The sequence below is a fragment of the Littorina saxatilis genome, linkage group LG1 (genome assembly GCF_037325665.1).
Source record: "Littorina saxatilis isolate snail1 linkage group LG1, US_GU_Lsax_2.0, whole genome shotgun sequence".
Classification (NCBI taxonomy): domain Eukaryota; kingdom Metazoa; phylum Mollusca; class Gastropoda; order Littorinimorpha; family Littorinidae; genus Littorina; species Littorina saxatilis.
In genome coordinates, this window is record NC_090245.1 from 42,182,742 (window position 1) to 42,198,036 (window position 15,295).

General features: G+C 41.2%; 1 protein-coding gene across 3 annotated transcripts in view; it reads right to left on the minus strand.

Annotated features, from left to right (window-relative positions):
* Nucleotides 1-12,484, minus strand: part of LOC138970026 (uncharacterized aarF domain-containing protein kinase 5-like) — a 52,879-nt gene extending 40,395 nt beyond the window's left edge. For all 3 annotated transcript variants that reach the window (XM_070342595.1, XM_070342594.1, XM_070342596.1), the window contains exons 1-6: nucleotides 11,692-12,484; nucleotides 9,942-10,113; nucleotides 7,773-7,865; nucleotides 5,958-6,098; nucleotides 5,220-5,333; nucleotides 2,901-3,032 (exon numbers count right to left, since the gene is read on the minus strand). In XM_070342595.1, coding sequence (XP_070198696.1) covers nucleotides 2,901-3,032; nucleotides 5,220-5,333; nucleotides 5,958-6,098; nucleotides 7,773-7,865; nucleotides 9,942-10,113; nucleotides 11,692-12,086 — 1,047 coding nt within the window. In that variant the 5' untranslated portion in view covers nucleotides 12,087-12,484. The remainder of the gene's footprint in view (nucleotides 1-2,900; nucleotides 3,033-5,219; nucleotides 5,334-5,957; nucleotides 6,099-7,772; nucleotides 7,866-9,941; nucleotides 10,114-11,691) is intronic.
* Between the last annotated feature and the right edge of the window lie 2,811 nt (nucleotides 12,485-15,295).

Consider the following 15,295-nt stretch of genomic DNA (forward strand, 5'->3'; position numbering starts at 1 on the left):
ACAAAATCTCAACAACAAAAATATCTTGAGCGAAATCCAGCTCGCTGCCGCACGAAAAAGACGAAACGTACGTGGACGAAACGGTCAAAACCGAAAGAAGAATTTGCAAACTAAACAACTATACCACCAAACCCTCTATTAAAAAAACATCTCCAATCAGTTGACTACAACACGCCACATGATATAAAGCACACACAAAAATGTTATGATGCAATCTACACACATTTTACGCGATGCATTAATGAACATAGTCTGATAGCTGAACTTAATATTCCCATAACAAACCGAACATAGTCCGATAGCTGAACTTTTAAACGCCTTATTCCCTATTCAAACCGGCAAAGTCTGATAGTTGAACTTTTAAACGCCATATCCCCTATTCAAACCGGCAAAGTCTTATAGCTGAACTTAATATTCCCATATCAAAACCATAAATCTATCATGCTTTTAACAAGTAAACTTACGACGATCAACCCGAAAAAACACAACAACACTCGAACCGGAAGCAAACACACATAATGGCGGCCTTGAATAAATAATTATGATCTCACTTCCGGTTTTAACGTTAAGCAAATGACATCTCCAACAAACGCCAAAAATAACAAGAAGAGCAAACGCTCGATCGAGTCACTTTCGCAGTTCTGAATATTATATGAGGCATCAGATGGACAGGAAGAAATTGCTATTCACAACACAATGAGTCACGTTCACATAAAATTTGAGCCCGGTCACTTTTATAGTTTCCGAGAAAAGCCCAACGTTAAGTTGTGTGTTGCCGAACAGAAAAGGCTAGTTATCTCCCTTGTTTTTCTGATAACGTTCGTAAAAGGCTACAGATGTAAATACTTTGATGTAAAGAATAATCCTACAAAGTTTCAATCACATCCGATGAACTTTGTCAAAGATATAAAATGTCTAATTTTTCCTTTGACGCTGACCTGTGACCTTGAAAAAGGTCAAAGGTCAACGAAACCATCGTTAAAGTGTAGAGGTCATTGGAGGTCACGACTAAACAAAATATGAGCCCGATCGCTTTGATAGTTTCCGAGAAAAGTCCAACGTTAAGGTGGTGTCTACGGACGGCCGGCCGGATGGCCGGCCGGACAGACTAACACTGACCGATTACATAGAGTCACTTTTTCTCAAGTGACTCAAAAAAATTGGAAGAATTTTTAAACTTAAACACTATTCCATCAACCCTCTTATTCAAAATGCATCTCCTTCATTATAACAACAAACACCTTGCAAATATAATAACAAAAACTTGCTCAAAGCAACGGATTGTAGGTATTTTGTAAACCGCAAGTGGTCTCGTTCGTCACAACTTGCGACGTTTGATATCTGTGCAACGGGAAAATAATCAAAAACCTACTTGTCCAATATATTATTAAAAACATAAGAATTTGTTTAATTCATTCCAGGAATCCGAAACGTTACCCAGTTTATTATGTTTACAGTCAAGTTCTCACTCGGCTACACTTTGTGCACCCGATTGAGTCTACAGAGGCAACGGAAACTAAAAAATCCCTAAACAATTTCGAAACTAAAACAATCCTTTACTCCTATGCAAGGTAAACATAAATTAGAATGAAACAAAAACGGAGGACACCGGAGAAAACTCCATATGTCCTCGGCAGTTAATCAGACCAGCACCAGAGACGTTTCCCAACCCCCAACAAAAACGGTCTCGCAACATGGTGCAGGCTCGTCTCGACATCCTCGTCGCCAATGTAAAGTTTACACGGGTTATACGGGATTGCCCCATCGCAAATCCTCAACTAGTATGGCCGTCCGTTCCTAGCGACCATTTTCTACTGGAACGGCAAGCTAAGCACAGGCGACCATGTTCTACCAAGAGACTTACTTGATACGAGGATCCCTTGCGGGGCGACTTTACGTCTTTCTGGTGTGATTTCTCTCATTAACTGCTCGTTTTCCTTAGTCGAGAATCTGCACGTCATTTCCATTGCGTCATTCCTTCCCTATATTATTTACGTCTGCTGTCTTGGTATTCACAACCCTTTTGATAGTCACGGTTTCTCTTACATTCCTCCCCGTTTTATCAAAGACCCCTTTAATTACGAATGATTATAACTATTCCAACCCAACTCCTACAGTTCCTCTTACAAAAGGCATCCCGTGTGACAAAACTTTGGATGTTTGACTTGCCTGTGGCCAGAACAATGCATCAGATCAAACAAGAAGAGCAAACGCTCGATCGAGTCACTTTCGCAGTTCTGAATATTATATGAGGCATCAGATGGACAGGAAGAAATTGCTATTCACAACACAATGCATACCTGAAGCATACCTGTGACCTTGAAAAAGGTCAAAGGTCACCAAAGCAGACGTCAAAGTGTAGAGGTCACTGGGAGTCACGTTCACATAAAATTTGAGCCCGGTCACTTTTATAGTTTCCGAGAAAAGCCCAACGTTAAGTTGTGTGTTGCCGAACAGAAAAGGCTAGTTATCTCCCTTGTTTTTCTGATAACGTTCGTAAAAGGCTACAGATGTAAATACTTTGATGTAAAGAATAATCCTACAAAGTTTCAATCACATCCGATGAACTTTGTCAAAGATATAAAATGTCTAATTTTTCCTTTGACGCTGACCTGTGACCTTGAAAAAGGTCAAAGGTCAACGAAACCATCGTTAAAGTGTAGAGGTCATTGGAGGTCACGACTAAACAAAATATGAGCCCGATCGCTTTGATAGTTTCCGAGAAAAGTCCAACATTAAGGTGGTGTCTACGGACGGCCGGCCGGACGGACACACTAACACTGACCGATTACATAGAGTCACATTTTCTCAAGTGACTCAAAAAGTATGCGTAAATGACCAGAGGCTTCGGAACAACACTGAATGTTACATACTTTTTTCTTTCAAGAACAAAGTCATACCTTGGTGGTCGTATCCCAGAATATCTCTGGCACATACACATATTTAAGATGCTTCAGGTCCGACCGACACTTCTCTCCATTACGTGCCTCCTGCTCAAAATCCAGCTCTTGACGCAGCGTTTCTTTCAAGTCCTGAGAATACAAGAAACTTAAAATGCACACACAACATTCTGTAGTACAGTGGAACACCCCTTTTAGGACACCCGCCCCTTTTAAGACCTTGCTTTTTCCAACGTTCTATCCATAACATCTATAAATTTACATTCTTTTCTTCTTCTTCTGCGTTCGTGGGCTGAAACTCCCACGTACACTCGTGTTTTTTTGCACGAGTGGAATTTTACGTGTATGACCGTTTTTACCCCGCCATTTAGGCAGCCATACGCCGCTTTCGGAGGAAGCATGCTGGGTATTTTCATATTTCTATAACCCACCGAACTCTGACATGGATTACAGGATCTTTTTCGTGCGCACTTGGTCTTGTGCTTGCGTGTACACACGGGGGTGTTCGGACACCGAGGAGAGTCTGCACACAAAGTTGACTCTGAGAAATAAATCTCTCGCCGAACGTGGGGATGAACTCACGCTGACAGCGGCCAACTGGATACAAATCCAGCGCGCTACCGACTGAGCTACATCCCCGCCCCGTCATTCTTTTCAAGACCTACTTTTCTCAGATTTTTTTTAATTTTAGGTCTTGAAAGGGAGGTTCCACTTTAGCGAAGCTCTTCTGTTTTCAATGTCATCCACAAGAAATACAGAACATAATCACAGGACACAGCCCAGAAAGTACATTGCCCCCCCCCCTCCCCCACACACATTCTAAGAATACAGCTAAACCTTGCTCTATAAAATGTTCTGTTTATAATGGCTATAAATGTATCCCCAATTTATGACTCACTCCCTAACACCTGATTCTCTTGGACTTGGGTCAGTCTTAAAAGAGAGGTTTCACTGTATTTCTTAGCAGGGATATCAGAAAGGATAACTTTTGATGTGTCTCTTTTGACCTGATTGACAGCACACACAAAACTACAGCCAAGGAGGAGAGAGGTGGTACAACAAAGGTGGCAAAATAAAACTTACAAATAAACAAAAAACTTATACAGTCGAACTCGCTTAAGACGAATCACTGGGGATCGGAAAAAAAGTTCGTCTTAACCAAAATTCGTATTAAGAAAATTGATCGATTTTTTTTTTTTTTTTTTTTTTTTTTTTAAGTCTTGTACATTTTATGGTGTTTCAATTTGTTTCTTTCGCAACTTTCATGCTGCTTCACGTTTAGACAATAAAGTGACATATTCAGGTACATGTTCATGTGTGTCTCATGTTGAGTGATGATTGTTGAGTTTGAGTGAGAGTGAGCACACAGATGTTTCATCCAGTTGTTACGTTTTTGGTCACACACACGCGCACACACTGACACTGTCCACATTCGCGGTGTTCCTATCATTTGTCCGGAATCACTTACCTTGGCGACGGGTAGCAAACCTTGGCCAATTTAGTTTTTTGTTTTTTTGTTGCAACATGATGTTCAAATCCAAATCGAAAGCACTGACTGACTGATAAACTATCGCGAACCGGCGAACGCAAACGTTGAGAGTGTGGTTTCCCTTGTCCAAGGGAAACCACTCTGGCATCTATATTTTTGGCAATGGCTTCCGTTCGATGTTTCGTTTTTGGTATTCGCGAAGGAAATAAACGTCAGTCAGTCATTCATGTTCAGTGTCTGAGCTATCAATCACTTTGATTCTAAATTTGAAATTGTTTTGTGAGTACAGTGTAATCAGTTTAACTTTATTCAGTGATCGGTTGAGCAATGGTTCAAGCAGTCGACGCAAGGGAAGACTTTGACACACGTGTATTCAAACTTCTCAAATTCCCATGATATGTCGATCTCGGGACGAGTTTAAAGATTTCGTCATAAGCGTGAGTAAATTACAGACATTATGCATGCTTGGGAATCCAAAAAGTGCTCGTTATAAGCGTAAATTCGTTATAAAGAATTCGTTTTAAGCATTTTTTTTAAGCATGAAGAAAGAGGTATTCAGTTGGGAACTTAAAACTAATTCGTTATAAGTCAAAATTCGTAACTAGCGTGTTCGTTTTAAGTGGGTTCGACTGTACATCATTGTGTATTGGGCAAAGAAAACATGTGTAAATGCTTCTGATTCCTCTATTTTTCTCACTTATACCCCAGAACCTTTTGTGACAATGTCCAGCCAATAAAAAGCCCCATGAGCCTGTGTTACTAAAAGCACGAACTTCTATAATAATTATGGTCTTGTCATTAGAAACATTTGATATTGATGCTTAACTCACCTGCAGCACCCATGCGAAGCCAAACTTGGGATGGATCCACCCAATCACACGCAGCAGAAACTCACAGGTGTTTATGTCACCAGAAAATCGATCACGCAGATCAATATACTGCACCTGTGACCAAAAGAATATTTGTTCAGTCTACAAACACACATGGTTGCACACACACACATACAAAAACAGGCTCGAGAAATGAAAAATTAAGTTAATCCTTTAGTTGAACATGGACAGTTTGTGAAAGAGTTTTGTTCACGGCCATACAGACGAACACTGTAGACTTGTATGATTCACTGATGGGTGCAATAGCCTAGTGGGCAAGACGGTGGCCTCCAATGCAGAAGGTTAAGTGTTTCAATCCTGGCCGCACCTGGTGGGTTCAGGGTGAAGATTTTTCGGTTCTGCTGGGTCAACTTATTTGCATACCTGCTGGTGCCTTATACCCCTTTGTGTGTACACGCAAGCACAAGACCAAATACGCTCAGAAAAGATCCTAAAATCCATGTCAGAGTACAGTGGGTTATAAAAACACAACAATATCAAAGCAGGCATACCCAAAATCTGAGCACGGCTGCTTGCATGATGGGGTAAAAACGGTCAAACACGTTAAAAAAAACATCTCAACAGTTGTGCAAAAAAACAGTCAATTCTTGTGGGAGTTTCAGCCCATGAACGAAAAAGAAGAAGAACTATGATTCACTGATTACTCAGGTGAGTCAAAAATGTTCGTAGCACATGTACCTTCACTGCCACCTCTCTCCCATCATGTCTCTTTGCTATATGTACTTGAGCCAGACTGGCGGCTGCAATAGGTTCCGGGTCAAACTCTGCAAACATTTCTGATGGCTTCTTTCCAAAATCTTCCAGAAAGAGCTGTTCTACCTGTAAAAAGGTAGAAAGTCAACACCTGACAGATCTCTTTAGAACTGTATCCACAATGCTCTCAAGCTTTTCAACACCATTAGTAATCTTTGATCAGTTTATCACAAAGCAGTAATGTGGCTGCTTTACTGAACACCAAAGAAGCAGAAGAAATGTACTAATTACTGTTAGGCTCTTTAACTATATATATGTTAGCATTTCTACACTCTGATGTAGCAAGGTTAGACAAAGAGAATATAGAATAATGAACTTAATTTTTGTTCTTCTTCTGCAACAATAATTATTGTTGTTCTACTGACTTTGCATCAAATGCCTGTAACTGCAGCTTCTTGTGACTTAACTGACAACCAAAAAAAGTGGCAAATAAGGTCTTAAAAAAGGCAAGTTTTAATCTGGAGGCAGCTTTAGAGATGTTATGAACAGAAAATCTCAATAACAAGGTCTTAAAGCTGTGGTCTATTTATGACTTTCCGGGGCTACGAGGTTGAAAAATAGGGATAAAATCATGTACAGAATTATGTACAGCAAACGCTACCCGAAACCCTACCTATACGGCATGTATGACCTTGAGAGCTTCAGTCAACGCTTGAATTTTGCAGTGGTAACATCCGGTTTGCTCTCTCAGAGCTGAGCATATTTGTTGAGAAGGATCGAGCAAAAAAAATAAACGACTTGGCAGGGATTCGAACTCAAGGCCTCGGGGCCTCGAAATGTCGGGGCCGATGTCTTAACCGCTAGGCCACTTCACCAGTGTTTTCAAAGATAAAATAATTGATAATTTTATATCTTTCTACGCTTGAATTACCATTCATGTGTTGCAAAAACGTAAAAATTGCTATTAAAATTTGCCTTTATTTGCAAACATATTTCACGGAATCGCAGTACATGTTTACACCGTCATGCTACACGACATTCGCGCCATGCAAATAGCTGCGATATCTCTATTTACAACATGCAAGAAAAATGACAAGAACAGTAATTGAATCTAGCTCTGTGCAGTTGAAAACAGACATCTAAGAAATAGTTATACATGTATTCACTTCTGAACAATGGGCGGATAGAGGTCTATATATAAATCATGCTGCTTCAAGAATAACATAACATGAGTTCATATCAATGGTTTTCCTTCTTTTTCTCGATTGGCGCAGTAGCCTAGTGGTTAGGACATGAGACACGAAGTCTCGAGGTCGAGAGTTCGAATCTTTGCCGGGGCGTTTATTTTTTCCCTTTGATCTCTCTTGAAGATAAAATATGATCAGTCTTGAGAGAGCAAACCGAATGTTATCCCTGCAAAATTCAAGCGTTGACTGAAGCTCTCAAGGTCATACACGCCGTATAGGTGGGGTTTGGGGTAGCGTTTGCTGTACAGAATTCTGTACATGATTGTTTCCCTATTTTTCAACTTCGTAGCCCCGGAAAGTCACAAATAGACCACAGCTTTAAGACCTTGTTATTGAGATTTTCTGTTCATAACATCTCTAAAGCTGCCTCCAGATTAAAACTTGCCTTTTTTAAGACCTTATTTGCCACTTTTTTTGGTTGTCATAAATAGACCACAGCTTTAAAAGGGGGCAGATCTTACACTATATATAGTGAATCTTTAATTCCATGATACCAGAAAAGACATAAACGGCTCAATGCTCCCCAATTAAGCACTCAATAAAATGGCCTTACCTCGTGGGGTTTACTTGTCAGTGCCCGGTCTTGTAGCACAGTGAGAACTTCAACGTATTCACGGGGTAAGATATGGTTCAAAGACACAAAACCCTGCAGACAGAGATAAACAAACCAAAATTACAATCATAGTTTATGCTGCCTATTTAAAGATACATTTCCTTCACATGCAAAAAATCTTGCAGCTTAACATTAACAGCTATTGTGTTTTCAGCGTAGCAATAGGGTCCGATATTTAGACGAGACAAGTATAATGCGGACGAGTCGAAGACGAGTCGCATTATACTGTACTTGTTCGAGTCTAAATATCAGACCCTATTGCTACGCTGAAAACACAATAGCGATTATATAGCTGTTCTGACCTTGATTTGTTGTTCCAAACTTACAAAATGACAGTTTTTGCGTCGATGCGTTGATCTCAGGTTTAGATAGCAGACGCCGTTTCTTATGCGCATCGATTGGACAACACAGCTGTTAAACAGCTTTTTATTAGTTAACTCGTATACAACAAAAAGAAGTTTGAGTTTTTTTAATTTTGAAGAAGACTACTTATGAAGAAGACCAAAACACAACATCAACGAAAAACTAGAAACAACTGAAGAACTAGGATGCAACAAGGGGAGGAGAAGAGAACAGCTAATCCCTACAACGCGAGCAGACGGCAGCGAAGTTTTCAGTTAGGGTGAATGGCATTTATACTTGTCTCGTCATGAAGCGAATTTTTCAACCTCAGTTATAAAGGACTACATGAATGTTAGTGCCATGGGTTTTACATCAATACTTCAGAGGGGAAGTGGGGTATTTAGTGTGGACTTTACGAGATAAGAAAAGCTGAATGCGAAAGTTTGTGTCAGTCGGCATGCAACTTAGCTCACACAGGCACACAAAAACGGCTGTTCCGTTTTACTCCCCTGTTTGTACTACATCTTTCGACTTTGGGCATTTTGTGGTGTTTAGGGACAGAAAATAATTGGTTTAGTCCCAGACTGTTTCATCGGGAAGTTAGCAGAAAAGGGTATGCTATCGACATTTGTAAAGCTGAAAAACATTCCCGAGAAGAATTTCAAGTTGCCAGTCTATGCTGTTGTCGATTAAAACATCGTGTGGTACAGATGGGTAAACCGGAACCATGCGTCTTTGTTGTTGCCAATATGCTTTTGGATATTGGCAAAAATGGCCGACTTCCGTAGCATTATGCTTTGATGATCGGAAGAGACCATCCAATCACAGCCCCCGAATTCCCCCACGTGTCCATCAGAATAGCTATATATAGATTCCTCCATGAGTTCACATGGCATAAGAGTATCCTTCAACTTGGAAGCACACTAAAACAGTCCAGCTGCTTTCTCTGTGGAATGGAAATGCTTTGCCGATTTTATTTTAAACCAACACTACTGTCAACCTTCAAACGCCATTTAGCTAAAACAAAAATCCCACTCCACACAGGAAGCAGCTAGGCTGTTGATTTTGTGTGTGTCCAAGTTGAAGGCTGCTCTTATCCCATGCACAAGCCTGGAAAGATCTGTGATGGTGTATGTGATTGATTACCCTGAAAGTATTGGATCATTAATCCCAATAATTGTGGCAGAAGCGATTCTAAAATGCTCTTGCCTGTCGGACATCCTCATAAAAAAAATTTCAAAGCAACGTCGAACGTGTGGTAAATCTTTATTCTCTGCATCCATTTCATCAAAGAAACTGCTTTTACACTTTCCCCAAGGTGGTGAGGTTATAACCTGTTACAATTCTGTTTCAACTTACAGTGGTACCTTTCATCAAACTCAAAGCACACTACGGACCAACCAGAAGTGTTCTCACATCGCAGATGCAGTGTTGTTCCCAGGCCTCGGTCTTCGGTTATTTATGCATACTTTTTGATTAAACCCATTATTTTGATCCCAGGTCGATCAGGTGTGATAGCTTTGACGTGTGGGATGTCTTTTGACACAACAATTTTTTGCGGTCAGAACATTTTGACCAATACATATTTTGAATCTATTACCCTCTATGTCTAGGAACAACACTGCAGGTATCCTCTCACAACAGCTATATTTTGGAAAAGATAATACTAATAGACAAAAGGGACAGAAGAAAATATAACCTCACCACCTCTCATTGGAGCAGCCTCATGTCGCAAGTACCACTGTATCTGCAAAAGCAGTTTCCTACCTGTCCCAGTTTGATGTACAGCCCTCCATTTTTCAGACAACCAGAAAGGATGCGATCTGCTGCTCTCCTGTGGCAGCCCTTGATGGCTACTTTATACTCATCAGACTCATCATCCATGTTCCACAGAGACCACTTGTAGTCAAGGGATATGTTCAAGCCTATGATGAGAGACCTGCAAATGATCCAACCCAAACAACGTCAGGTGCATGCCAATACAGCAGGATGTAACAAGTCGCGTAAGGCGAAAATACAACATTTAGTCAAGTAGCTGTCGAACTCACAGAATGAAACTGAACGCAATGCCATTTTTCAGCAAGACCGTATACTCGTAGCATCGTCAGTCCACCGCTCATGGCAAAGGCAGTGAAATTGACAAGAAGAGCGGGGTAGCTAGTAGTTGCGCTAACAAGGATAGCACGCTTTTCTGTACCTCTCTTTGTTTTAACTTTCTGAGCGTGTTTTTAATCCAAACATATCATATCTATATGTTTTTGGAATCAGGAACCGACAAGGAATAAGATGAAAGTGTTTTTAAATTGATTTCGACAATTTAATTTTGATAATAATTTTTATATATTTAATTTTCAGAGCTTGTTTTTAATCCAAATATAACATATTTATATGTTTTTGGAATCAGAAAATGATGGAGAATAAGATGAACGTAAATTTGGATCGTTTTATAAATTTTTATTTATTTTTACAATTTTCAGATTTTTAATGACCAAAGTCATTAATTAATTTTTAAGCCACCAAGCTGAAATGCAATACCGAAGTCCGGGCTTCGTCGAAGATTACTTGACCAAAATTTCAACCAATTTGATTGAAAAATGAGGGCGTGACAGTGCCGCCTCAACTTTCACGAAAAGCCGGATATGACGTCATCAAAGACATTTATCAAAAAAATGAAAAAAACGTTCGGGGATTTCATACCCAGGAACTCTCATGTCAAATTTCATAAAGATCGGTCCAGTAGTTTAGTCTGAATCGCTCTACACACACACACAGACAGACACACACACACACACACATATACACCACGGACCCTCGTCTCGATTCCCCCCTCTATGTTAAAACATTTAGTCAAAACTTGACTAAATGTAAAAAGTGGAAAAATTGCTGGTGACAGTGGGTTTTTTTTTCTTCACAATCACCATAAAATATTTACAGTGTTTGTTTGCTCCTAATCTCAAGGATGATATGGCCTGTGGACTCGCCAATGGTTTTACAGTCCTAGTCTCAATCCGCAGAACCCAATGTAGTTGAGACAATAAGTACTGTCAATAATGTCATTCACTACTGCCTGTCTCAACCGAAAGGTAGCAATGTGTATTGCATCTACACACTGTCAGTCTCACAGTTCTGATAAACAGCACCAAAGACATCCAAACCTACTAATAGTAGTATTCAGACAATTTTGTGTGGTTAAACATATTATAAATTAGACACAAAGTTCCATACACAAGCAGCCTGCTCATGCTACAGACTATAGCACGAGAAGAAAACTGAAAGGAGTCAAACTCGACCTATAGGATAAAAACTTGTTACTTCTGGTTATACTTATAGTCTTTGGTGTCCTCTTGTGTGTGTGTGTTGGGCTGCCACAATCGTTGTATCAATTATTTTGTGTGTGTGTGTGTGTGTGTTCATGTGTGTGTCTGTGCATGTGTGTGTGTGTGTTTGTGTGTCCGTGTGTATCTGTTTGACTATGAGAGCATTTGTGAGTACTTTTCTTTTTCAGTCTTTCACATACCTTAAAAACCTTCTCACTCCACCGACAAATACACGCATCTTCCGTCGTTCCTGCTCATCCTGACTAAAGTAGTACACAGCACCTGTCCCTAGCAACAGGCCAGCTGTTGCTTTCCACCACCGCCCCTTCTTTCTGCTGCTGGTGGAATCAACAACATCTTTGGCTTTAGTCCTGAATGTTCTGAAAGTCTCAGAAGTTCTGAGAAGGACTGCTTTTTGCAGTAGAGCGGATCTGCTGGAGCACTGTGAGGCACCTGAACATTGTGTGCTACCTAATCTATGAACAGACTTTGGTGTTGAAGATTTGCATATACTTTGTTGGACCACCGGTTGTTGGGGCAGCCTATGGCCATGGTGCAGCAAGACAGAACAACTTTTCAACTGTCTTGAATACATTTTGATGCTGGTTCCAAGTAACTACACGTATGTAGCAATCCGAATAAATGTTGGTGGCAGTCACTGTCTTCAGGTACACATGTATGTTCCTCGTAACCTGGCTGGTAAGTTGCTTTTCCCATGAGCGAGGTTGACGCTTGAAAAACAGTTGCGTCAGTCTGAAAACGATAGAAATCAGAATAGAGGTGAGACTGAGAGATCTTCATGCAGAATAAGTGACGTTGCATTCACAACGAGTTCTGTGCAAGCTGTTTATTCCAGTCTAGAAAGTGCTCCGCACCTAGCAGTAACTTTTCTTGGTCGTTTTACAGTTACACTCTCTCGGCATCTTTACCAAATCCCATTTAAGTAAGTGCCACTCAACCTTGATCCTCCAGCAACTTCGTCTGCAACTTACGTAAATAAAACCATCTGTGTTTTCTAGTATTGAAGAGCTAAACAATTACAACTCTTTCTGACTTAATACACGAATATATAACAACAGAATGCTAAATAAAAAAAAACCAAGACGTAACGTTTTGTTTTGTCAACCATTAAACGTTCCAATAACCTGCAATTCTTGGTTTTTTTATTCTGAATTTGGAACGTGAGTAGTCTGTTTTTGGATTAACAAAATGCTAATATAATAATTTCGACCTCGGGTTACTTTTAACAAAATTGTTAACTGTTTCAGTCATTAACATAACGCTTCAAGCATCGGTTGCAGTCAAATCAGTTTCGGTACACAAATAAAAGGCAAAAATCTTTTTAAGTGACGGTCTGAATATAATGTACAGGCAGAGGAGCTTGTATCAAAGTGCCAGTCGATCGAAGTATCCTGCCGAGTCCTTTATCTTTACTGTAGTCAAAATCTGAGAAAATCAGGTCTTATAAAGGAGGGAGTCTTAAAATGGAGGTAAATTTACAGAGGTTATGAACAGAAAGTCTGAAAAAGTGGGGGGAGGTCTTAAAAGGGGGGTTCTACTGTGCTTAGATCGACTGACCGGCGCTTTGACCCACACAAGGTCCTGTGTGCACAGGCTACCGGCAGCCGGGGGTACAACCTGGTGCGGCTCGTCAATGACGGAAACTACCGGGCAGGGCTTATATTATGTTATTTACAAGCAGAGACATACATACTATCTATGTCTCTGTTACAAGCCAGTCCCAAATTTGTTTTAGACAGAGTCAAGGGTGAAATGAGGCCAACCTGAACTAGTGAATTGATCCAGCTAAACTGAAACTTGCTGGGAGGGCAATGTGTGCCTGCATCATGAGTCAGTGCGTGTGTGTGTGTGTGTGTTTGTGTGTGTGTGTGGTGTGTGTCCATGGGCGGATTAGGGGGGGGGGGTTACAGGGGTTCGGGAACAACCCCCCCCCCAGCTGTCAAAAAAAAGAGAAGATTTAATACTAACTTTAAAAGAAATAATGAGTGGCTGCTGACACCAGTGCAGTTGATCATGTTTAAAATCAAGGATAAGCCATAAATTGTTCATAAAATAGCAAAAACTCTTCGCCCCCCCCCCCCCCCCCCCCAGACCCCCCAACGGGGCCTTGCCCCTGTACCCCACAAGGGCCCGGGTCTACTCCTGGACCCCAGGTTGTAACCCCCCCCTGGTGTCAGCCGTGTGTGTGTGTTGTGTGCATAGTCAGTGTGTGTGTGTGTACGTACGTACCGTGCGTGCGTGTGTTCATTTATTCATCAGTATTTATATCAGTGCAGTGTTGGGCAGTCTTTGGACTGAGTCAGTCGGTGCATTATCCGCCATGCAATCTGTCTTTGTTGATGCTTCGTCAGTACTTTTTGGCTTCTGGCAGCAGTCGGAACATTCTCAGTCGCGTCGTACTGACGCCGGTGTCACGATTTCATCTTTCGCCTGTGTACATATTTCCCCCTCGACATATACTCAAGACTGAAATGTTGTTTACTGGTAAAAGTAAGAAGTGAAATTATTTATGGACGAAAAGCATGTCAGTTTCTTGCATGTGAAGAAAATTGGTGGTAAATTTTAATAGATTTCACCCCAAAAATCAAATTCTTCGAAAACGTCTACTGAGTGGTTACGTCCCTTGAGTAAGAAGGAAAACATTTTAGGATGAATCAAATTTCTAAGTTAAATAAAACAAATTGGTTGGACAAATTTGGCCCCATGAATGTAAGGTACACAAGGTCGCTCATCAGTACTATCGAAGGGTGTTTTTTTGTTCAGTGTAGAGTTTACTAGATCAACGAGGCCGAGAAGCGAAATATCAACACGGCGAAAGATGAAAACGTCACACCGGACGAATGCAGCCGGCGCAGGAACAGGACCCACGTACCCCCCTCCCCCGGCCACGCTACACGGCCATCCCGGCCTATCAGTGCCGCTCCCGGCCTCAACACCCGTGCTGAGTTGAGATCTTGAAACGCAACGGCCATGGACATAATAAATTATGGACATTTTTTGAGAGCTGACTGGACTTGTAAAAGATGGAGGGCTAAAAAGGCTTACAGACAGTCTTTGGGTTATGCAATAATAAATTAATAGATAGGCTATATACTACAAGTAAACTTGTTGGACTCTGACTTTACTACTCTAAGTCGTTTGATTAGTTACCGTAACTGGACACACAAGTGTCGTTCTTTACATTTACGTTGCTTTGTTTTTAACAATAAATAAGTAGACCAACACGAGCCCTCAGTAATACTAATAGAATGAACAATAGAGATTCTGGAGAAGAACAAAAAACCTGAGCCGACCAGGGCCGACTGGCACGCTGACGGCCAACAGCTGCGGTCACCAGTCTGTGCGGTGTACCGGCTACAGTCGGTTCACTGAGTCAGTCAGTCATTTACTATGATACAGCTTCCTTTACAGCTGACGAAGTGATCTTTATTCCTTCCAAATGCTAGCGGCTTGGGGATTGTTTATGTTCTGATCATGTCAGGCTGACTGATTCGAATCACTGAGTGGCTAGGGGTCGATAAACACGGCATTAGCCCCGAGGGCTCATGGGCATGGTCACAGGGAAACAACATGCACGGCCCGCCGGAGGAACAACTTGCCCTGGACCCTTTAAGGCCCGGTCACACAGCCCAAAAGTCGCGTAAACGCATGAATCACGCACGAAATTCGATCCTTACGCGATACATGCGTGATTTGCGCATTTCATCAGTTTGTCTGACGTGGAGCCTCCGTAGTTGTCCGCCGATGTTCGCCGGATCGGCGCTTTACGCGATTCCAGGTTTT